This window comes from Lissotriton helveticus, chromosome 3_1, assembly GCF_964261635.1.
Source record: "Lissotriton helveticus chromosome 3_1, aLisHel1.1, whole genome shotgun sequence".
In the NCBI taxonomy this organism is placed as follows: Eukaryota; Metazoa; Chordata; class Amphibia; order Caudata; family Salamandridae; genus Lissotriton; species Lissotriton helveticus.
In genome coordinates this window covers 1,685,763,988-1,685,789,026 of record NC_136061.1, presented here as the reverse complement: position 1 = coordinate 1,685,789,026, position 25,039 = coordinate 1,685,763,988, and the positions used below count along the sequence as shown (strand labels likewise).

General features: G+C 42.2%; 1 protein-coding gene across 1 annotated transcript in view; it reads left to right on the top strand.

Annotated features, from left to right (window-relative positions):
* Positions 1 to 296: 296 nt before the first annotated feature.
* Positions 297 to 25,039, top strand: part of LOC144824298 (von Willebrand factor D and EGF domain-containing protein-like) — a 605,302-nt gene continuing 580,559 nt past the window's right edge. The window contains exon 1 of the mRNA XM_078683423.1: positions 297 to 447. Within this exon, the coding sequence (XP_078539549.1) occupies positions 348 to 447 (100 nt within the window). The 5' untranslated portion in view covers positions 297 to 347. The remainder of the gene's footprint in view (positions 448 to 25,039) is intronic.

Genomic DNA, 25,039 nt, shown 5'->3' with positions numbered 1-25,039 from the left:
CTTTGACCTAGAAACGAATTGCGCGAATGTTTCATTGACAGTAATATAAAAATTCGTCCAGCACTCCGTGTTTAATGTTTCCTTTTCAATTTCTCCGAACATCTGGTGTATGGCTTGCTTTATCTTCGGTCTCCAAAGTAAGGGTGTGTGCGCAGTTACGGACGGCGCCATGTTCCAAATGTTAGCTTACGTAATCTTCGAAACCTTTCCCGCCAGAGCAGATGCAACATTCTTCAAGTATTGCATATGCAGCTGATGACTCTATTCTGCAAAGTTCTGTTCTAGAAGTCTTTCTTTTCTGGTTGTTGACTTTTGGTGGATGCGTGAGACAAGACAACTTCAGCAACATGGCAAGTTTTGCATCTTTGCATACACGGGCTTTACTTCTCGAAACCTACCTCCTGTGGACCACTCTGGTGCTTCGGGGAACGGGACGTGCCTCGTTAGGTAAGATTTCCATCATGTCCCCAGATGATGTGTCATGTTCTTTTTGCACGTTTGTCCATATCAGGCAGGATGTGTTTATAAAGTGAGTTGAGAAACAGCACTGACTTGTAATGTGGGGCATAATATGTAAACATAATAATGACTAACCTGACCAACCTAAAAAAATGTATACACCTGAATTTAGATTGCGATATTGCACAACATTGACGCTAACCAGGACAAAATGTTTTTCCTTGTTCACTTTTCAGTGCAAAACTTGCTTTGACCTGAAAAATACCCAAAAGTAGGACTGTTTTACTTTGCTTCGAGCCAGTGGGGAGTTACATGGGTGGTACATGGGCGTTCACATGAAACCACCCATACCTTTTGACACAAAACTCTAGCTATAAACAATGGTAGATAGGATTTAGCGCCAAATGTTAATGCCTTTTGAAAGGAGGCAGTAAAAGGAGAAATGTTTTTATTTCTCTTTTCTTTTCCGGCTTTATATGTGTGCCTATGTGTGCCACACTGTGCAGTTCACAAACAAAGTAGGAAACGTTTTAAAGTGTGTCTAAGCATAGTATTTTGTACTGGGAGACTACCCTTCCAGTACAAAACCTATGGAAGACTCAGGCATGCACACTAGCACCATGGCGCTAGGGCATGTGCCTGGTGAACGGCTGCTAAAACCAAAGCTGGCACTAGGTAGAGCTAAGGAGAGATCCATATCTCCGCAGACATGGCGCTCTCCTGCTCCCTCCCTGTCATGCAATGCAACTCAGCATTTTTGTCTGTTGTGAAAAAGTGACCAACTCCTATTGCATTTTTGTATTTCCTTGTAAATGTATTGTATTTATATAGCACACTTCTACACGGAGGCCTCGTTGCGCTCATACCACTGTGGAACCCATCCTGACTTTCCTGTGAAATGTCCACTATTGAAGCCAAGCATCCAAGCACTGCTGGGGCCATTGTGGAGATTACGCAAGCTATTGCCCAGAGTCACAGAGTGGGACCCACGATTAGACTAGGCACCGAGGCAAGAATTATCAGGTTCGGGGAAATTGAGTCCAAGAGCCGCTGAGGCAGGAATTGATCCCTGGTCCCGGGCCAGACCTCTGCATCAGGGTCTGCCGCTCTAACCATTGAGCCACACTTCTCCACCTTCTCTTCTGTATAATGTGCCTGGGCGTTGTGTAATCATAAACAGGTCGGAATATGCTGTTAAAAACGTAAAAGATTCAATGGAGTGCAAGAAAGATGTTTATGCTTTTTAAACCCAAAACATCTTTAATGTGTCTGGAAATAGAAAAAACATTAATATGTTTGTTGTACTTTGATTTATGTATTGAAGTCGAGCACGAAATTGTTTGTTTTGTTGGCTATTTTTACGCTTACAAAGGATTTTCTGGCATTCTCTTCTCTTCTAAAAATAAGCATAACATAATGTCCTACACCCAAGACATTTCTGCCATTATAAAGCCAGCACGTAAATATGTTATGTATTATCCACATGTGGCTGTCATAATGATGACATGTGAAACATCTAGCTGGTAGGATCAATCTGAAGTTTAGTAGAATAGGCCATTTTTTCCCCTCACGTGTTTCAAGTGTAATGAGCATAAGTCATAAAGTGCATTTCATATTGCACATATCACTGACAGTCTCTAGAGTTACGGGCAGCAAAGAATTGCTCTGTGCAAATAGAACCTTTCCATAACAAAAAGAAATCCCATTTTAAATGGAATTTTGCACCGGATGAACACTTAATTGCCCGATTCACAAAGGTAAATAAACTTAGACCTGAATTCTATGTCTAGATCTGAAGTCTAAGTTTCGACCTGAATTCTAAACTTAAACTTCAGGTCTAAATTTAGGACCTGATTTGCAAAGGCAAGCTTACACGTTCGTGCAAGTTTATCATTGCTTGTTATTCAGAAACAGATTTACGAGCAGTATCTTTACTAGTGCAGAGTCTCCGCACATAAAAAGAAAGTCCTATGATTTTATGTGAGGAGACTAAGCACTCGTAAAGACACTACTCGAAAATCCCTTTGTCAATAACAAGCAATCGTAAGGTTATACAAAAGTGTAAGTGTACCTTTGTGGACTAGGCCCGTAGACTTTAGGTTTAAACTAAGACTTCAGGTTTAAGTTTATCTTTGTGAATTGGGCTCTAATAGTTTACCATGATGACTTTTGCTTCACAAAACACGAAGCTCACAATTGCCACAATGTACAAAGTAAAAGCAAAATCAGTCAGTCTTGCAGGAAGAATCTGAACATGAGGCTCAAGTTTGGCTTTAGCAGTGATGGCACCCTGTGCAACAATCTTTGTTATTGCTCCCCGTATGACCTTCTCCTATACGGATTTCCTCAGTACCACCCTCCAATGATGCCCCTGATCTCTCCATAGCTCTTCTTTCACATTTATTTATTTTATAGCGCTACTCATCCCAATGTAGTGTCAGAGCATTTTACTTCACAAACAGATCATACAGAGACAATGAGTCATACAAGTGTCTAAATCAATGTATAAGAATTCTGACTCAATACAATGACGGCTACAAGGAGTAGAGTCACATTTCATCCATACTGGTAGGCAATTTAAGTTAAGAGCACTTAGGGGCCCCTTCTTCACCGCCCACCTAACATTTTCCCCGCCATATTACGATGGCGGTGGGGAGCCAGACGGACGGAAAGACCGTCCAACGGTTTTCCACCCGTAGGCAATCGGCCAATATTGTCTACTGTACGGAAAAGGCCAGCAATATGGTGGTGGTGCTTGCAGGCATCGCCATCCATATTAGGATGATGGTGGTGAATTACCTTTCCATGGCGGAGAGTCCGCCATGGAAAGGTGTGCAGTCTTTTCTTTGGGGGCCTGTTGCGGGCATGGGTGGCTGCACTTGAGGGGTACACACGGTACCCCCCGACATTTGCATACACAAGGTGGCAGGCACCGCGCGGTGCCTGTCACGTTGTGCATGCAAATGCACCACGTGCAGTTTTTACATTGCGGCGGGTGCTGCTTACAGCACCTCCCGCCACAATGTAAAATATGCGTGATGCGCCTGCCTGTGTGTCGGGCAGAATGTAATCGGCACAGTGGGACCACCGTATCCCTAGCGGGCGGCCCCGCATCCCGTTATGGTGGCGGGCAGACTTTGTTTGCCCGCCATCGTAATGGTGCCCCTAGTCTGGAGAAACGAGGGGACACTTTGCTACATTTTAACACAGTGCAGTAACTAAAGTTGCTGCACTGCATCGAATAATAAAAGAGACAGCACAAATGCACCATAACTACTTACATATGGTGCTGTCACTCTCTCCTCATGTGCTGGCATAGTATAGACTACCTGGCTCTAAAGTAAACGCCCTCACAACATAGTGCAAGGATGTATACCTGATTCCATCATAGGTTTTATACTGAAAGAGTATTCTTTCACTACAAAATTCTGTGCTTTTACAAATTTTAACACTTCAACACTTTGTATGTTTGCTGTCCAGATCAAAGGTTTGGATAAAATAATTATTTTCTTCAACTTTTTGCCTGTCTCGAGGAGTCTTAAGTTTTTGGAAACAAATCCATTTCTACCAAAGTTAGTAAATAGGGATTAACGTAAAAATTAATGGGTGGGTGCATGGGAACGTCCATTAAGCACTAATGCCACCCTTCCTTGATGCAAAGTAGCGCACAGTGGTTCTTTGTGCTACCATAAGTCTACTTCCCAACACAATTAAGAATTTGTGCTGAAATGTACACCTCAAAACACCAATTTGCACTATCTATGTGTTACGTTGGCGATGCAAGTGTTCATATATTCGCACTATAAACTCAGTATTTGAAACCTAATACAATAAGTGGTGGTGTTATAATAATAAAATTGTATAACTACCTAAAGGGACCCTCTTAGCAAAGTTACAACAAGGAAAGACTGTGGGAAAAAACAATAAGGTTCTAAACCTCGGCCTTGCAATTTTTATTCAGCGCTTTGATGCCAGTTAATAGCGCAATGTGCTATAGTAGAAGGATTGCAACGAATGAGCTCAAGTAATGTTACACATTGTTCTCTGCAGCGGGAACATTAAACCACTATGCTATCATGGGCCAAAACTGTGACTAGACAAATCACAGATCTCTCCATCAAGTGCATTAACCACACTGCCAACTTTGAGCAAGTGGTTGCAGGTGGGGCCCACGAGCACTCATTTTTAGGGCGAGGCACTCATTTTTCTCCAACAGACTTTGCCCTCCAGCAGGAGAGAGAAATAGAGAAAAGGGAGAAGAGGAGGAAGAGAAAGTGTGAAAAAGGGAAGAAAGCAGGATGAACAACCACCTGCATGAGTGAGATAAATAGACAAGGGGTGTCTGGTGGTGGATTACTGAGGCATGAGGAGGAATCACAGCTACACATCTTTGGTATTAGGCAGCCCAACCTTTGTAAGCATCAGCTGCCGGCTTCAGACCAACATTTTTGGCCGTGGCACATATTTTACAAATTGGGCACTGATTAACCTCCTGAGTTACCATACTGTGTATATTATCCCCAAGACATTGTCAGGTACACAGAGAGCTCTGGTGGCTGCTTTTTTTTCTTCTCAGCCTGTCACGAATAGGCCCCCCTGTGAGATTGGTGCCCAGTACGGTGGCACCGGTTGCACTGCCCCAAAGTCGGCACTAATGAGGCTTTGATATGTTTCATGAATAAAGAACAATATACATTTTAGCTCTAATTAACTGTTTGTGTAAGAGTGAATTCACTACTCACAGCCTCATTTTGAGAAGACGCCCCGTAATCCTGATTGTTCACACGTGATTTTGCGCCATAAAAGAGATTACAAATGTTGCCAAATTACCAAATTGCTATGGGTGTTTCATGGTGGTCTTTTCTGTAGTAGAAACTGTTTTATACACCAGCAGGGTATAAAGTGAATTTATTTAACCCACTAATATTTGGGTGTTATTGATTTACTTTCATAGGGAGCAGCTTGAATACAGTGAGCAAGGTGTGCCACACTCTGTTTCTTAGGTGTGCTGTATGAAAATAAAGCACAAACTCACAGAATTATCCGATTTAATGAAGTCACTTTATGCCCAGAAGGTTCCTAAAACAGATGCTCAGCTTTGTACTGTGCCATAAAATACCATCTGGGAATGGGCCCTATAATCATATATTAAGTGCACTTTACTGAGTACCATCTACAAGTATCAGTAGTCTAGAGTGCAAAATCATAATTTTTTTTAAAACATGCATTTTAACTTTTTATTGTGCAATCATATTATAAGCAAAGCCACTGGCATTATGCAATTTTGTGGCCATGACATTTCCTGCATAATTATGGATTTGTCGCATTTGCCACATAATCCTTCATGTGCTGCATAATCTTCAGACTTTAATGATGTATGACTGTCACAAAATGTGCTACATTAAGCGGTGTAATTTTTGCTTTTATCTCTCTCTATGCTTTTCTTGCTGAAAATGTAGTTATCGCTGTCACATAGGACGCGATTAGGATGGCGGGGAATCCGCATCCTCCGGGCCGCCTTCCGACCGCGGCGGAAAAGCTCTAATATGGCGGCGGTGTCTATCAGACACCGCCAGCCATATTAGGATGCCGGCGGAGACATGCTTTTCCACGGCGGGTTTTCCGCCGTAAAAAAGCATGTGGTGTTTTGAGTATGGGGGCCAGTTGCTGGCCCCCAGGGGTGTTGGGGGTGGGGGGTGCACATGGGGGGTACCTATGGTACCCCCCTGCCTTTGCATGCACGAAGCGGCAGGCACCACGCGGTGCCTGCCGCTTCGTGCATGCAAATGAAAACATGCACATTTAACCTTGCGGCGGGTGCTGCTTGAAGCAGCATCCACCGCAATGTTAAATATAGGGGATGTGACCGCCAGGGTGGCGGTCACATCCTAATTCCGAGGGCCCGATTCGCAGCCCCTGCGGACGGTCCCTCCACCTCGGGGGTGGCGGACAGATGCTGGTCCGTCCGCCACCCTAATCGGGCCCATAATTTGGTACTTCCCTACCACATTTTTCTAGTGGCCCTGACAATACGTAACGTTATTCTGTCTCCTGCATACTGTTCAGCATCAAACAACACATGAAATTACAAACGTGCCTCTTTCCGATTAATGGTATCTGATTCAATAATACATTTGAAGAAGAAAATTCTTCCTCTTCTTCCGAAGGAGCTTAGGATGGCAGTGGTCATTGCGCTTATGACATCTCGCTTAGACTACTATAATGCCCTGTACTTAAATAATACTCAATAATAATCAATATTCTTTAAATATGCACAATGTTATCCAAAATGCAACAGCTCGGCTGGTCCTGGGTCTGGCTAAACCCATCTCAGTAAGAGAGGGGCTTGAGGACTCTCCATAGGTTGCCTGTAAAGAAATGGGTAAGGTTCAAAGCCCTTTGCCTGGTTCATAAGGCTTTCCATTTGCAGGGCTCTTGCTGTCTTAGGTCCTCCTTCAACTGGTATGTGCCTAGCAGACCCCTGAGATCGGAAGGATGGTGTAAGTCGATCACTCCCTGGTAACAAGCTTTCACAGTTACAGCTGCCAGGTTATGAAATTCCCTTCTGGAATCCATTAGGAGCTTTAATTCATGCTTGATCTTCCCAAGGCAAGTGAAAACAGGGTTATATTCTTAGCTTGCCTACCTTGAGCGTCGCTTGGACTGATGGTTTTACTCTTTTTAGACCCCTCCCTTCCCCACGCTGTTTTTCCGGTACAGCGCTTTGCTGCCTTCTGGTTTAATGCGCTCTTACAAATCCTAATTACAAGTACAAATGCTAAAGAGCTTTCATTATATATCCGCTTCGCTGCGGCGCTCATTTCCTCGCTGTGCGAGCGAATTCTATGCGCGTGCAAATCGGACGGCCCCCAGCCGTCCGACGCACACGCCCACTATGACGTCAGACAGTCGGGGGCCGTCCGACGCATGGAAGAGGTTATTAAGTATGTCAGTTATGTTAAAATATCACTACATTGTTTATATTCCAGGTTTAATAATGCAGTGCCTTTAGAAAGTCCTCACCTTACTCACTCCACGTCCTATTCTTAATATAATCCCAACAGAACGTATTAAGCATCTTCTTCTGCAATGATTATACAGCCATTATCAGTAAAAGCATCAATAAAAACAAAACAGCCCCCTATCTAATATTTGATAACCAATCATAATCAAATTGCAATCACTTTTGCTTTTTCTAGTTCACAAGCAATCAATTGGTTGGTCTGAAAGTTAAGGATTTGTTTACCTTTAGCTTCATGACCTGCAAATTATGACCATATATACACATATCCTAAACATAAAATATCGAAACAAAGGGGCTATTCGCTTGGTCCTGTGTAAAATATCTGGGTGCAAAAATTGTGCAAGAAAGTAACATTCATTTTTTATTTAAAACTTACTAATAATTGATTTTGGCTAATAGTTTTCCACCTAATTACTAATCTCCCATGAAAAATCTCTTTTAAATACATACAAATAAATAAAAAAATAAAATCAACTAAAGAGTCTTGAAGATTAGCCCCCCCCCCCCCAGTTACTAGCTGCCCTTTGATTACATGTTCTAATGCAATTAAATGTTGCTGCATTACATTATCCTTTGGGTTTCAATGATGTACTTGATCTTCTAATTCCTGTTGGATCACCTACCACATATTTTCCCTATTTGCACCCCTGGCTTAACAAGTTGGCTCTTAACAAGTGCAACATGATCTTTATTGACCTTGTGCTCTAAATGTACTTCAGTTGCACACTATTGAAGCTGTTACATTTTTAGTGCTCATTCAAGTTTTGCTTTACATCATGGATGATCTCAAGCTTCAAATTGAGGGGCTTATTTACAAGTCCCTTGCGCCGCCAGTTCGTCACTTTTTCCTATATTAAAAATGACGCACAGGGGGCTTGTAAATAAACCCCTGAGTGTTTCCATTCTTTCAACCTTCAGGGTTGATTTCATATTCGTCATTCCACAACTACTGTTTTTCTTTCATCCTTGGCTTTGTATAACATACATTAATTGGAAGGAAGTCACTGGAAGATTGGGTGCAGAAGAAAAACGATGTTATTATACTATTGATGCCTATGGTAAAATAAATATAACCAATACAACTGTTTACAGAAAAAAGTGTAACAATGTTTCCCTGAGATACACATGGTCCTTCTTGGTACCTTGGCAGAAATCATAAAGTAACCTTAGAAAATGAGCTAAACATGCCTATTAATCAAAAAAGACAGACACGACAAACAGTAAAAGAAAATGCTAATTAATGTAGATAGAAAAATAAAAAATGTGTTCCTAGATACTACAAAAGGTGAAGTGTTTAAGTATGGTGGGATATACTGGAATACATCTGGAACTAAGGATTTTCTAGAGTTGATGTATTGTACTTAAATAGAAACCAAATAAAGTTCACAGAAGGAAAAACATGTGTTTGTGATTGCAAAGGGACCTTATTAGGCCAAGGATAAAGTGCACCTTGTAGCCTGAGTGGAGGCCAGTCTCGAGTCGATGTCTACCCAGGTGGAATTAGAAGTGTTGGACATTTGAACATATGATGGCTCACAGCACATTCATTTGAGAGTTGGATAGCAAGTTTAAAAAATAGTCTTTGGTTAACCTGATGTGTGCTCTCTGCGAAAACTGCATGAGTTTATGAAAAGTGTTCACCCTACAGCGCCTGGACTACAAAACCAACACCTAGCCACTCCTCTCTAATGCCCTTTGTCTTGCTTGGCTTCTCATATATTTTACAAATTACATCACACTCATTAGCCTTCTACAAAGCAAGACCATGATATTATAGTTCTCTTCAGCTCATGGCTTAAGAGCCTATGGATCCTTGCACCCTAAAGACAATTTGCCTTACTGTAAAACCACATTTCAGCTCCTTTTGATATAGAAGAGAGGCTAACCTTGTAAAGTTTAAATTAACATCAGTCCATTTTGTCTCAAAGTGCCCTTGACAGGGAAGGGGCCAAAATGTATTGTGGAGGTGTTGGAAATGGCCCTTTTTACGGGGTTATCCCAAACATTTTGCTTCTTCCTCCCTTGTTTTTCCTGACCTGTGGTTGTTGGCAATAGGACTCTGAGCACTTTACCACTGCTGATCAGTGCTAAAGTGCATATGCTCTCCCTGTAAATTATTAATGTGATTGGTTATTAATGATTGGCATATTTGTTTTACCTGTAAAGTCCCTAGTAGAGTGCACTGAGTGTGCCAGGGCTGGTAATCAAAATGCTACTAGTGCGCCTGCAGCACGGATTGTGCCAACCACATGAGTAGCCCTAAAAGTAGTCTCAGGCCTGCCATTGCAGTGCATGCACGCAGTTTGTTAAACTGCCATGTTGCGCTGGCAAGTGCCCACACTTGCCAGGCCCTACCCTTCCCTTTCTATGCACATAGAACACCCCTATAGTAGGCCCAAGGTACCCCCATGGGTAGGGTGCAGTGTATGTGAAAGGTAGGACATGTACTGATGTGTGTAACATGTCCTAATAGTGAAATACAGCCAATTTCGTTTTTCCCTATTGAAAGGCCATCATGCCCATAGACCAAAATGGGGAAGGCTGTGTACCATTTTACCAGCCTATCTTCCCATAGGAACAAGATGGAGACATGGAGTCTGGTACCCTTGAATTCAGAATTTGATAACACATCTTTTTGTGAAGATGTTTTTTAAATCCTGCGTTTAGAAATGGCACTTTAGAAAGTCGCTATTATTCTGTTCAAACCTTCCTGTGTGCCTCTGCCTGGTTGTGGATTGATTGTCTGGCAATGGAGAGTGACAGGGGCTGGTCAAGTGTCTTGGCTCCAGGAGTCTGGGTGCTTCACTCCTAGGCTGAATATGCCCATCTGCATTTAGAGAGGTGGGTGGGGAGATCCCTGTAGCTGAGTAGGGCTGTGCCTGCCTCCACAAAGGACTGGCTCCACCTCCTGCTGGGCATCTGAGGACCATGGCCCCTTTCTCAAAGGAAGAAGTTGTGCACTGGCAGAATGCCCCCAGGACTGGTTTGAACTGGGTCCAGAACCCCCAACACAAGAAGAACAAAGACTTTAGGGGTATAAAAGTAGGACTGAGACTCCTTGAAAATCAGACTTCTAAAATCAAGAGGAAGCTCTGCTGGAAGAAGAACAGCTGGAGAAACTAAGGAAGATTGCCTTTGCTGTGTTCTCAGAGGCTGACCTGCTGTTCTCCTGATTCAACTAAAGGAGAGAAGAAGGGGACTTTGCTGTGTGCTGTGATTCCCCCCCACCTGCTTGAAACCAAGACTTTGCTTTGTGCTGTGTCTGACTAGAATGTCCAAGGGCCTGAGAAGAGCTGGCCTCCTGTTTCTAGAGCACAGGGTTACAAAAGTTCCCAAGAAGAACCAAGACTCTGTGAGCACGTCTTTATTCACAGCCTGTGCTTTAATTACCAACTGCCTACTGTGTGGGAGAATCGGTGTGCTCATCGGCACACAACTGACGCCTGCCATAGGTTTGCTATGCCTCCCACTTAATTAATCCCCTGAGTGTGCTGGTAACATCGTGGGCCGCCTACCTACAACCTGCGCCCTGTGGGTCGGACTGCTGCGCCCGAATCATCAGGTATACAAATGACCGCGCTGCCCAGGACAAAGAACAGCCAGAGAAACCCACCACCATCGGCCCAGGGCCCACTGAGGTCATGGGAGAGGCCGCGCTGTGATTGGCACATCACAGGAGGCTCGACTGAGGAGCCGCGCTACGATTGGGCCCGGCTGGGAAGGAGAGAAGTACCACATGGTGAGGGGCTCGCCTGCAGCGCCACACAGGGATTGGCCCAGCGCTCCTGAAGGGCACCGCAGTTCACAACCCTTGAGGGAGCTGCGTTCACCGGAATAAAGAGATCGGCACCGGAGGCCGGGAAGTGCTGAGGAGAAGGAGGCTGCCCCTCAGGGAAGCCCCATTGAGCCGCCCAGACTGGCCCGCACCCGCCTTGCAGGTAACTGGCTCCGATTCCTTTCAGGATTTCGCATCTACCGCAGTGCTTGCCTTGTGCACTGCCTGTTGCCTGGGTGGGGCGCTGGTTGACGAATTGAGACTGGCAGCTGTATCTGATCATTGGGGGCAGCGAGGTCTTAGGTAAAGGTTGGAGTCCCGTTTTAAATCACACGCGGCATTGCCATACTCTCTTTAGTACCGGGACACAGAGACTGCCTGGATTATTTTTAATTGAGGCTCCCCCCTGGCTGGGATTGTACTTTTTGGATGACAATTTAACTATAAATTAAGACAACACTACAAGACATTGTTTAGTTTATCTACAAGAGACCAGTGTGTATGTTGGCCTTGCATTTGATTTTTGGTCTTGCCTAATTTTTAGATAAAGGATCTATTTTTAATAATCATCTGTGTGGTGTCCATTTGTAGTGTTTCACAGTATTATTGTGGGTGTTGGTGCAAATACTTTACTCATTGCCTTGGGGATAAGCCTGTCTGCTCGTACGAAGCTACCAAGGGGGTGAGCAGGGGTTATCAACAGTGTGTGCCCCATTACCTCGACTAGAAGTAAGGGTTCCTACTTTGGCAAAGGTACCTACCTCTGCCAACTAGAGACCCCCAGATCTAACAGGAGGCATCAAAATTATCGATCACAAAATGACCAGGTCTTGCACAGGGGTCACCTGTGTTTTTGGTCCCGGGTTCGGTGTTCATCTAGGAAAATCTACAAATCTCAGACATTTCTAAAAACTAGACACCCTGTGGACTCCAGGGAGGTGTGGCTTGCATGGATATCCCCAGCATTTTATTACCCAGAATCCCCAGCAAAAATAAATCACAATTTTGAGGCCTCACAGTACGTTTTGGGCCCTTCGCTGTCACGGGCACTTGGTCGCTCCACACACGTGAAGTAGAATTTGCATCAGGAGATCTGGTGAAATGCTTAGTGGCAAGAAATTTTAGCCGGCCCAGTGATTCCACAACTTTACCACACAGAAATGTGAGGAAAATGTGATTTGTTTTACTAAATTTGAGGTTTGAAGTGGGTTCTGGGTGAGAAAACGTTGGGGGATCCACACAAGCCACATCTCCCTGGACTTCGTGGGTGTCTAGTTTTCAGAAATTTCTGGGTTTGGTAGGTATCCCTGAATCACCACCAAGCCTAGGACCAAAAACGCAGGTGACCCCTCTTGCAAAGCCAAGTCGTTTATGATAGATAATTTTGATGCCTCCATAATACGTTCTTTTTCCTTCCCTGACGGAGGTACTTGGCACCTACACAATTGAGGTAGCATTTATATTGGGAGAGCTGGAGGGATTGCTGGGTGGTGGGAAATTTATTCCGGCCCGGTGATCTCACAATGTTCCCACAGAAATGTGAGGAAAATGTGAAATTTTAGCTAAATTTGAGGTTTGCAGGGGAATTTAGGCAAGAAAACATTAGAGGATCCACGCAAGCCACACCTCTACAGTCTACTTTTCAGAAATATCTGGGTTTGGTAGGTCTCCCTGGATGGCTGCCGAGCCTGGGACCAAAATCGCAATTGATTTAATTGCAAAAGCAGATCGTTTTGTGATCAATAATTTTTACACCTCTACAATTTATTTTGGGTTCATCCCTGTTGCGGGCACTTGGGCCATCCACACAAGTGTGGTAGGATTGTTGTTGGGAGACCTGGAGGAATGCTGGGTGGTAGGAAATTTGTGCTGCCCAGTGATCCCACAACTTTTTCACAAAGAAATGTGAGTAAAATGTGATCATTTTTTAAACTGAATTTGAAGTTTGGCCGGATTATGGCTTAAAAACATTGGGAAATCCATGTGAGCCACACCTCCCAGGACTCCTCCATGTGCCTATATTTCAAAAATGTCAGTTTTTGTTAGGTTTCCCTAGACTGCCGCCGAGCACAGGACCAAAAACTCAGGTGACCCCCTTGCAAATCCAGGTTGTTTTGTGATTGATCATTTTGATGCCTCATAATATGTTTTGGTCCTTCCCTGCTGCAGGCACTTGGCCCACCCACACAAGAAAGGTAACATTTTGATCAGGATATGTGGGCGGAACACTGGCTGGTAGAAAATGTTTGCCGTCCGGTGATCCTACAACTTTCCCACACAGAAATGGGAGGGGTGGGGTTGGCCACCCATAAGGGTCTGAACACACTGTATACAGCCGAAGGATGTGTGTGGCGGAGGATTGGTTCACCACAGAGGGTTCCCAGCAGTTTAGCCCAACAGCACCCGCTTTTATTGTAGGAGCACACTCTATGGAAATGTAATGCATGCTGGCAACCATGTTATAACGCCCATCTGTCTTTCATTTCTGTTTTTCTATAAAACAAAAAGATGAAAGTCCTATTTGCACCAGGGGATTTCTCCCAGCTTCTTTGGGATGCTTCTTAATTTTTCTGTTCCTGATCATCAGGGACTACATCACAATCATAATCCAGAAACATATATTGGAAAACACCTTAATTGGACAGGATTTCCAACTATCCAACTATTTACATAGGACTGCAGCCATATGCCATAGGTGTTAGAGACTAAAGCTTTATGACTATGAAACCAGCAGAGGCATTGTTAATAGCAACCAAGAGGTAACCCTCTTTCAAATGAGGCAGGGGAATGATCATGATATGCATAGCAGGAGATCCATACATGGACAGCTGATGCTGCTTCCATGTCAATTTCTAAATGAACCCCAAAAGTTTTGAATATGTCATGCAGAAGTGGCATTGAAGCCTAGGAGAAAATGTTGTAAAAAAATAACAGTCTTATATTTTTACCTACTGTATTAATAGACTGCATGTGTCTTCTGTATTAACACCTTTAGACATGTCTCTTTATCACATATTCACATATTTCATACTGCAGTACAAAGAAGAATACCACTTCATTGCTACAAGAAGAAAGAAATTGTCATGAGTAAAACACAGTTTACAGTTTTACACCCCGCAAGTCGGAATTACATTATCACATGTGCATGTATGTGTGTTAAAATGATCACAAGTGAAATCCGGACACGGGGTAGGTCCAGCACCACACTGAACTCTGATACAAGTTCCTATCTCACCACTTTGCTAGCACCATGACCATCACTGCTGTGGCAAGTAGCCCAACCCTTTCTAGGTGATTCCAGAAGATAAATATATATTTATTTACTTTCACATAGGACTATCACACGAGTCCAAACTATAGGGGACGGCATCATACAGACATATACCTGCACCATCCCTACTAGAGTCGACGAGGATCCCCTAGTCCTGATGAAATACCAAGCTCCCCTTGATGATAAGAGGCATGAAACTTATTGACCTCCCTCACTGTACACAGACAATCATGAGCTTGAGAGAATGTAATCCCCCCTCCTTAGCTACGACTCTACAGTCTTTTGTTTTTATTGCAGCATAGGAACCCAGTCAAGAAAGATACCCTGTGGGATTGCTATACCTATTTTTAACTCGCACTCACTCTTTCCCATTTCTACTCTTTACACATATGTCCCACTACCTCTTAGACTTCACACTGGCAAAAAGAATGGACCTCTGGCAAAGAGCCCCTTCACGGTGCTGCCCGATAATGAAGCATTACACCTCCTGGGGTGTGCGAGTGTCCTTGCTCCTAAAAGGAACTAGTCCACTTCCATCTCATCCCCTTGTGGACACCTCACACCCTGTCCTCCCTTACCTCCCCTACTTCTCCCTCTAGGAACTGCATACTCTTGTTTCTGCCACACTTATCACAAAAGCATCATTTATGTCATTTGAGATGATATCAGTGATGCCATTTAACATGTGATGAGTGTCAGGTTTTGGGACACCTCATTTTATTGCACCCTGCTTGACTGATCACCCTGAAACTTTCTAGGATGGAGCAGACAGCCAACTCCCCTGTACATGAGCTTTAGCCATGTGCAGTGGTGATCAGCATAAGACCTGGCCTCCTGCCACACCCAACTCACAACTCTCTATGGTGGGCTAACATCTGCAGCCTTCAGCCTTCTTCATTGGGAAGAGGGTTGGGTGCACTACATATTTAAGTGATATTTTATATATCATATAGGATGTATACATGTTTTGCAGTTTCACTTACATACATTTGTGTACTAATTCAATATACGTGTGCCTAAACTAATGAGAGTAGTAGAAGAAGTGATATTGGCAACAGTAGTAAATCTCTTGATATCAATTGGATCTATCTTATATCATATGGCCATAATCAATAAGCAACATGATGCAGTATGTTACCGAATTATTACAGCCACCTAGATATCCCTTAAATCACCAACTGAGTAAACACAGGCAAATGGAAGCAACACCAGTGTTCTCCAACTATAGATGATACATTATCAATTTAATTTTGTATTGGCAATTGCCTTAATGTCACAAAACAAAAAAAATCTATTCTGATCTGAACAGAAATGAAAGTCCATATTTTTCAATGCCTAGTGCAGCAGGTGGGATTCAATTTTACCCATATTCATAGACTACTTAAGAACCTTGATCATATGAAGATCTACTTTCATTCTGCTTTGTTTATCATGGAAAAGACCTGTCATTTGAGGTCAGTAAAGTAAAAAGAAATGGCGTCATCTGAGGAATCTAATAGACATCGAGAGTGCCATCAGCATCTCTCCTTTCATACAAAAGGTAAGTACTGTGTGGTCTGTCCTGGGTCATTTTCTTTGGAAAACACTTCCATTCAAACATTGGATATAGCTTACATGCTTGAAGATGTGTTTCTTACACAACTGATTAGGTTTGTTCTGGTATGCAGCTGATAGTTTTTAAGACTGGAAAGGATAGTGTGTAGGACTTGGAAAATATTGATCAGTGTGTGCATGCTCTCTATTCATATAAATACATTATGAAGTTGTAAATTAGTATTGCTTGCAGTAGCAGTATCAATATGTAACCCTGTAGCAAAAGTAGATTCAATCTAATTAGTAGTGCTCCTATTGCAGTTTGCAGTCAGACAAATATTATGAATTCTAGTAGTAAGAAGAAAAGTAGATTTAATACCTGTAGTTGTAATACTCCTGTAGTAGTACTGCACATAGAATCAAAAATACTCACAAGTAGAATTGGTGCAGTATGATAAATAACAGTTGTAATTGCACTTTGTTGTTTACTTCTATGACTGTTAGTAGTAGGGGGTCTAATAGTTGTTGTAGCAATATCTACAGATTTACTGGTCGTAGTAACAGTAGTAGTAGATGTAGCAGTAGTAAAAGCAGTAATAATATTTATATGTGTACCACACTAGTAGTAGCAGTGGAGGTTGTGGTGGTAGTAATAGTATCAGTAACTCCAGTAGTAGCAGTTATATGAGTGCTAGTAATATTAGCAGTTTCAATACTGTTAATAGAAGTAATTGGTCCAGTAGAGGTAGTATGTGTAGCATTAGTAGCAACCCTCAAATGATTACCATTTAAGTAGTATCAGTGGTTCTTACGTAGATTGTAGATCTAACAATATTAGCAAGACTAAGAGTAATGATAACAGAATAAATGGTAATAGACCTTTTTGTTAGCTTACAAATGGGAAGTCAGGTACATTTTAGTAAAAGGAAATGGATCATAGGGTTAACATTTCAATGTGGGGGTAGGACTGCTAGGTAAAGGAATTGGTATTGAGGAAATAGAACTACGTAGGGGCAGATGTACGACCATGTCATTTGCGAGATGTAACTTGCCCTCAATTGCGAGTCACAATTTGTGACTCGCAAAATGACGTACAGCAGTGTAGGGACACTGTTTGCGATTCTCAATGGGGTTGCAAATTGCATGCCTCATCAATATTCATGAGGCACTTGCAATTTGCACCCCATTGAGAATGGCTGGCCCTCCCAGGTATGGTGGCCTGCTGGTCTCAGCAGACCTCCATGTCTGGGACTGCTTTTATATAAAGCAGTTTTTTTCTTTTATATGCAGCCCTTCCTTATAGAAAACGGGTGCCTTTTTAAAAAAATGAAACGTTTTTGTTTAATTTTTTAAGAGCAGGTAGTGGTCCCTGGGACCACTGCCTGCCCCTAAAAAATATTTTCCCCTGCATTTGCAAAGGGGAAGTGTTACCTTGGGGACGTCTTCCCTTTTGTGATTGAATTACCACCCTCTTAAAGATGGCTGTAAATTGCGAGTGTTTTGCAACCGTAATTACGGTTGCAAAACATTTCTACATGGCTTGTGAGGTTGCTATTAAGAAGAGAGTGCCCCTTCCTAATAGTGAGTCCTTAAACACTATTTTGCGAAACACAATTTATTTGCGACTCTCAAAATAGTGTTAGTACATGGCCCACAGGTTTTTTGCATGTGCATACGGGTCGCAAACCCCTTCACGCTTGCAAAATCCAGTCGTACATCTGGACCCTAATGTTTAAACTTGGTGGTAGACATTCAAAGAAAATAGTGGCTAAAGAAATAGCAAGAATTATCTATACACCTTAACTGTACAATGGATCTGTGATTTCTAATAACCTTTCATGTTTCTCTGTGAACAGCTAGCAAAATGTACAGCATTTAGTAAAATGCAAAAAAATATTTGGGAGGAAAATAATAGTTTTTTATCTGGAAAAGAAAGCCCAGAGAAACAGAGATAATTCATAAAATATGACTACATAGGACCCAGATGTACTATCCTTTATGCAATGAAATGCTGCATGACACATTATAGTGCTGTGTTGAGCTAAGAACAGATAATAGTGAAGCACCCAATTTAACAAGATTTGCCCTCCACTAATGGTGGTGCTCACTCCCCATCCCTGACTATGAAGATAAGTAGGGACACCTTCCTGCCCATAAACAATCATTCCCTCAATGCTGGCACCCTTGCACTATGATGTAAGGGTGCCTGGATTGGCACTAGGCAACTTAATTTAGCGCCAGCACAGGGAGAAATGCAGGGGTGCTATTGTCAGACAGAGTCCGGTGTTAGCAATTTTGGAGCTAACCCGTGCTCTTCTACTTTCTTATACATACACCTCTAAAAGTGACATTCCTGTGAGGATAGGGGCTTGTAAATATGCCCCTAATAGTGAATAGTGAAGGATTTAAACTTGAGGTACTGCCTCAGAATACATTATTTGAATAGACAAGAGCACTGAGGTCAGAGGAGTAAGGTGCATTCTGTTCTGTAAAGCACATATTTCTACACAGGTGCATCAGATTTTAAACCGCTTGACCCCATGTTTGTGCTTGGTTTCACCATTTTAGGACAGATGCTGATGACGATGCTTTATTAAATCTGGGTTTGAGCCAAAGTCTATGGTCTTGTGCAGCCCATGCCAGACCCACTCTTTGTATCCTTCCACAGAGTGTTGTCACAAAGAGTTGTGGATTTACTTTCAGCACAAAATAGATTTTGCTGATGTTTATGCCACTTTGTGCCACAGTTTGCAGCTTTGAGTGCCAGAAAGCAACAGAAAAAACCTTTAGCAAATCTGAGCCATGCTATGACTCCTTTTACTGAAGAGTACCAAGTCACTGTTATTAATATCAGCATATTTTCGCCCCGACAAGATTTGTTGGATTGATACTATAAAAATGATAGGCTCAATCCCTGACAGCAAACGTATCTTTAATTAGCATTCATAAGTGTCTAACAAATGAAGTCCTCAAATGGAACAAAATGGCATGCATACACAAAAGCAAAATATTCTACCTCGTACACTGCTGGATTTTCATTTCCATGAAATATCTTTGTCAAGTTTTAATGAGTCGTTGAAAACCAAGGGGCATATTATCAAGAAGACTGTTAAAATTATTGCCGCTTTAGCGGCAGGAAACTGCCGCTAAAGAGGCGATAATGGGCTTGATAATATGCTCTTGAGAATTCCAATAGAAGCCCATGTTGACACCAAAACATGGGCTTCTATGGGAATTCACAAGGGCATATTATCAAGCTCATTATCGCTGCTTTAGCAGCAGTTTCCTGCCGCTAAAGGGACGATAATGTTGACTCTGTTTCTTGATAATATGCCCCCAAGTCTATTTACTACATGTCACTTTTAGGAACACATTAAAATTTGAGCAAAACACCATTGTATAGTTTTATAGTTTATTAAAATGTGAAATTGTGCCACACTTTTCAACATTTTTCTAAAGCTGACAGCCTAAACTGTACCTTCCGAAATCGTATTTGTTTTGTAAACTTAGAAAGGACACATTTGAAATTCGCCTTTCAAAAGGATTTTTTATCTTTGTCAAAAGTTTGCCTTTATATTTTGTACATCCGTTCAATAAACACAACTGAGAAAGTGCAGCTTGACGGACCTGAAAGTGAGTTCACTTAACTGTCTTACATTCATGAGGAGTGGATCATAACAGTGGCGTCACTGGGGTTGGTGTCACCCGGTGCGGGTAACTCATGGTGTCACCCCCTCACGACTTACCGCATGGACCACATCTGTCAGCAATGTATGGCGCTAGGTACTGTCTTAATCCCTCTAGCTCCCTCTCTCTGTCTAGCTCCCTCTAGCGCCCTCTCTCTGTCTTACTCCCTCTAGCTCCCTCTGGTTCCCTCTCTCTCTGTCTAGCTCCCTCTAGCGCCCTCTCTCTGTCTTACTCCCTCTAGCTCCCTCTGGTTCCCTCTCTCTCTGTCTTACTCCCTCTGTCTCTGTCTTACTCCCTCTTGCTCCCTCTCCCTCTGTCTTACTCCCTCTAGCTCCCTCTCTCTGTCTTGCTCCCTCTAGCTCCCTCTCTTACTCCTTCTAGCTCCCTCTCTCGCTGTCTTACTCCCTCTAGCTTCCTCTCTCTCTGTCTTACTCCCTCTAGCTCCCGCTCTCTCTCTTACTCCCTCTAGCTCCCTCTCTCTCTATTACTCCCTCTAGATCCCTCTCTCTCTGTCTTGCTCCCTCTAGCTCCCTCTCTCTGTTTTACTCCCTCTAGCTCCCTCTCTTACACCCCGCAAGTCGGAATTACATTATCACATGTGCATGTATGTGTGTTAAAATGATCACAAGTGAAATCCGGACACGGGGTAGGTCCAGCACCACACTGAACTCTGATACAAGTTCCTATCTCACCACTTTGCTAGCACCATGACCATCACTGCTGTGGCAAGTAGCCCAACCCTTTCTAGGTGATTCCAGAAGATAAATATATATTTATTTACTTTCACATAGGACTATCACACGAGTCCAAACTATAGGGGACGGCATCATACAGACATATACCTGCACCATCCCTACTAGAGTCGACGAGGATCCCCTAGTCCTGATGAAATACCAAGCTCCCCTTGATGATAAGAGGCATGAAACTTATTGACCTCCCTCACTGTACACAGACAATCATGAGCTTGAGAGAATGTAATCCCCCCTCCTTAGCTACGACTCTACAGTCTTTTGTTTTTATTGCAGCATAGGAACCCAGTCAAGAAAGATACCCTGTGGGATTGCTATACCTATTTTTAACTCGCACTCACTCTTTCCCATTTCTACTCTTTACACATATGTCCCACTACCTCTTAGACTTCACACTGGCAAAAAGAATGGACCTCTGGCAAAGAGCCCCTTCACGGTGCTGCCCGATAATGAAGCATTACACCTCCTGGGGTGTGCGAGTGTCCTTGCTCCTAAAAGGAACTAGTCCACTTCCATCTCATCCCCTTGTGGACACCTCACACCCTGTCCTCCCTTACCTCCCCTACTTCTCCCTCTAGGAACTGCATACTCTTGTTTCTGCCACACTTATCACAAAAGCATCATTTATGTCATTTGAGATGATATCAGTGATGCCATTTAACATGTGATGAGTGTCAGGTTTTGGGACACCTCATTTTATTGCACCCTGCTTGACTGATCACCCTGAAACTTTCTAGGATGGAGCAGACAGCCAACTCCCCTGTACATGAGCTTTAGCCATGTGCAGTGGTGATCAGCATAAGACCTGGCCTCCTGCCACACCCAACTCACAACTCTCTATGGTGGGCTAACATCTGCAGCCTTCAGCCTTCTTCATTGGGAAGAGGGTTGGGTGCACTACATATTTAAGTGATATTTTATATATCATATAGGATGTATACATGTTTTGCAGTTTCACTTACATACATTTGTGTACTAATTCAATATACGTGTGCCTAAACTAATGAGAGTAGTAGAAGAAGTGATATTGGCAACAGTAGTAAATCTCTTGATATCAATTGGATCTATCTTATATCATATGGCCATAATCAATAAGCAACATGATGCAGTATGTTACCGAATTATTACAGCCACCTAGATATCCCTTAAATCACCAACTGAGTAAACACAGGCAAATGGAAGCAACACCAGTGTTCTCCAACTATAGATGATACATTATCAATTTAATTTTGTATTGGCAATTGCCTTAATGTCACAAAACAAAAAAAAAATCTATTCTGATCTGAACAGAAATGAAAGTCCATATTTTTCAATGCCTAGTGCAGCAGGTGGGATTCAATTTTACCCATATTCATAGACTACTTAAGAACCTTGATCATATGAAGATCTACTTTCATTCTGCTTTGTTTATCATGGAAAAGACCTGTCATTTGAGGTCAGTAAAGTAAAAAGAAATGGCGTCATCTGAGGAATCTAATAGACATCGAGAGCGCCATCAGCATCTCTCCTTTCATACAAAAGGTAAGTACTGTGTGGTCTGTCCTGGGTCATTTTCTTTGGAAAACACTTCCATTCAAACATTGGATATAGCTTACATGCTTGAAGATGTGTTTCTTACACAACTGATTAGGTTTGTTCTGGTATGCAGCTGATAGTTTTTAAGACTCGAAAGGATAGTGTGTAGGACTTGGAAAATATTGATCAGTGTGTGCATGCTCTCTATTCATATAAATAAATTATGAAGTTGTAAATTAGTATTGCTTGCAGTAGCAGTATCAATATGTAACCCTGTAGCAAAAGTAGATTCAATCTAATTAGTAGTGCTCCTATTGCAGTTTGCAGTCAGACAAATATTATGAATTCTAGTAGTAAGAAGAAAAGTAGATTTAATACCTGTAGTTGTAATACTCCTGTAGTAGTACTGCACATAGAATCAAAAATACTCACAAGTAGAATTGGTGCAGTATGATAAATAACATTTGTAATTGCACTTTGTTGTTTACTTCTATGACTGTTAGTAGTAGGGGGTCTAATAGTTGTTGTAGCAATATCTACAGATTTACTGGTCGTAGTAACAGTAGTAGTAGATGTAGCAGTAGTAAAAGCAGTAATAATATTTATATGTGTACCACACTAGTAGTAGCAGTGGAGGTTGTGGTGGTAGTAATAGTATCAGTAACTCCAGTAGTAGCAGTTATATGAGTGCTAGTAATATTAGCAGTTTCAATACTGTTAATAGAAGTAATTGGTCCAGTAGAGGTAGTATGTGTAGCATTAGTAGCAACCCTCAAATGATTACCATTTAAGTAGTATCAGTGGTTCTTACGTAGATTGTAGATCTAACAATATTAGCAAGACTAAGAGTAATGATAACAGAATAAATGGTAATAGACCTTTTTGTTAGCTTACAAATGGGAAGTCAGGTACATTTTAGTAAAAGGAAATGGATCATAGGGTTAACATTTCAATGTGGGGGTAGGACTGCTAGGTAAAGGAATTGGTATTGAGGAAATAGAACTACGTAGGGGCAGATGTACGACCATGTCATTTGCGAGATGTAACTTGCCCTCAATTGCGAGTCACAATTTGTGACTCGCAAAATGACGTACAGCAGTGTAGGGACACTGTTTGCGATTCTCAATGGGGTTGCAAATTGCATGCCTCATCAATATTCATGAGGCACTTGCAATTTGCACCCCATTGAGAATGGCTGGCCCTCCCAGGTATGGTGGCCTGCTGGTCTCAGCAGACCTCCATGTCTGGGACTGCTTTTATATAAAGCAGTTTTTTTCTTTTATATGCAGCCCTTCCTTATAGAAAACGGGTGCCTTTTTAAAAAAATGAAACGTTTTTGTTTAATTTTTTAAGAGCAGGTAGTGGTCCCTGGGACCACTGCCTGCCCCTAAAAAATATTTTCCCCTGCATTTGCAAAGGGGAAGTGTTACCTTGGGGACGTCTTCCCTTTTGTGATTGAATTACCACCCTCTTAAAGATGGCTGTAAATTGCGAGTGTTTTGCAACCGTAATTACGGTTGCAAAACATTTCTACATGGCTTGTGAGGTTGCTATTAAGAAGAGAGTGCCCCTTCCTAATAGTGAGTCCTTAAACACTATTTTGCGAAACACAATTTATTTGCGACTCTCAAAATAGTGTTAGTACATGGCCCACAGGTTTTTTGCATGTGCATACGGGTCGCAAACCCCTTCACGCTTGCAAAATCCAGTCGTACATCTGGACCCTAATGTTTAAACTTGGTGGTAGACATTCAAAGAAAATAGTGGCTAAAGAAATAGCAAGAATTATCTATACACCTTAACTGTACAATGGATCTGTGATTTCTAATAACCTTTCATGTTTCTCTGTGAACAGCTAGCAAAATGTACAGCATTTAGTAAAATGCAAAAAAATATTTGGGAGGAAAATAATAGTTTTTTATCTGGAAAAGAAAGCCCAGAGAAACAGAGATAATTCATAAAATATGACTACATAGGACCCAGATGTACTATCCTTTATGCAATGAAATGCTGCATGACACATTATAGTGCTGTGTTGAGCTAAGAACAGATAATAGTGAAGCACCCAATTTAACAAGATTTGCCCTCCACTAATGGTGGTGCTCACTCCCCATCCCTGACTATGAAGATAAGTAGGGACACCTTCCTGCCCATAAACAATCATTCCCTCAATGCTGGCACCCTTGCACTATGATGTAAGGGTGCCTGGATTGGCACTAGGCAACTTAATTTAGCGCCAGCACAGGGAGAAATGCAGGGGTGCTATTGTCAGACAGAGTCCGGTGTTAGCAATTTTGGAGCTAACCCGTGCTCTTCTACTTTCTTATACATACACCTCTAAAAGTGACATTCCTGTGAGGATAGGGGCTTGTAAATATGCCCCTAATAGTGAATAGTGAAGGATTTAAACTTGAGGTACTGCCTCAGAATACATTATTTGAATAGACAAGAGCACTGAGGTCAGAGGAGTAAGGTGCATTCTGTTCTGTAAAGCACATATTTCTACACAGGTGCATCAGATTTTAAACCGCTTGACCCCATGTTTGTGCTTGGTTTCACCATTTTAGGACAGATGCTGATGACGATGCTTTATTAAATCTGGGTTTGAGCCAAAGTCTATGGTCTTGTGCAGCCCATGCCAGACCCACTCTTTGTATCCTTCCACAGAGTGTTGTCACAAAGAGTTGTGGATTTACTTTCAGCACAAAATAGATTTTGCTGATGTTTATGCCACTTTGTGCCACAGTTTGCAGCTTTGAGTGCCAGAAAGCAACAGAAAAAACCTTTAGCAAATCTGAGCCATGCTATGACTCCTTTTACTGAAGAGTACCAAGTCACTGTTATTAATATCAGCATATTTTCGCCCCGACAAGATTTGTTGGATTGATACTATAAAAATGATAGGCTCAATCCCTGACAGCAAACGTATCTTTAATTAGCATTCATAAGTGTCTAACAAATGAAGTCCTCAAATGGAACAAAATGGCATGCATACACAAAAGCAAAATATTCTACCTCGTACACTG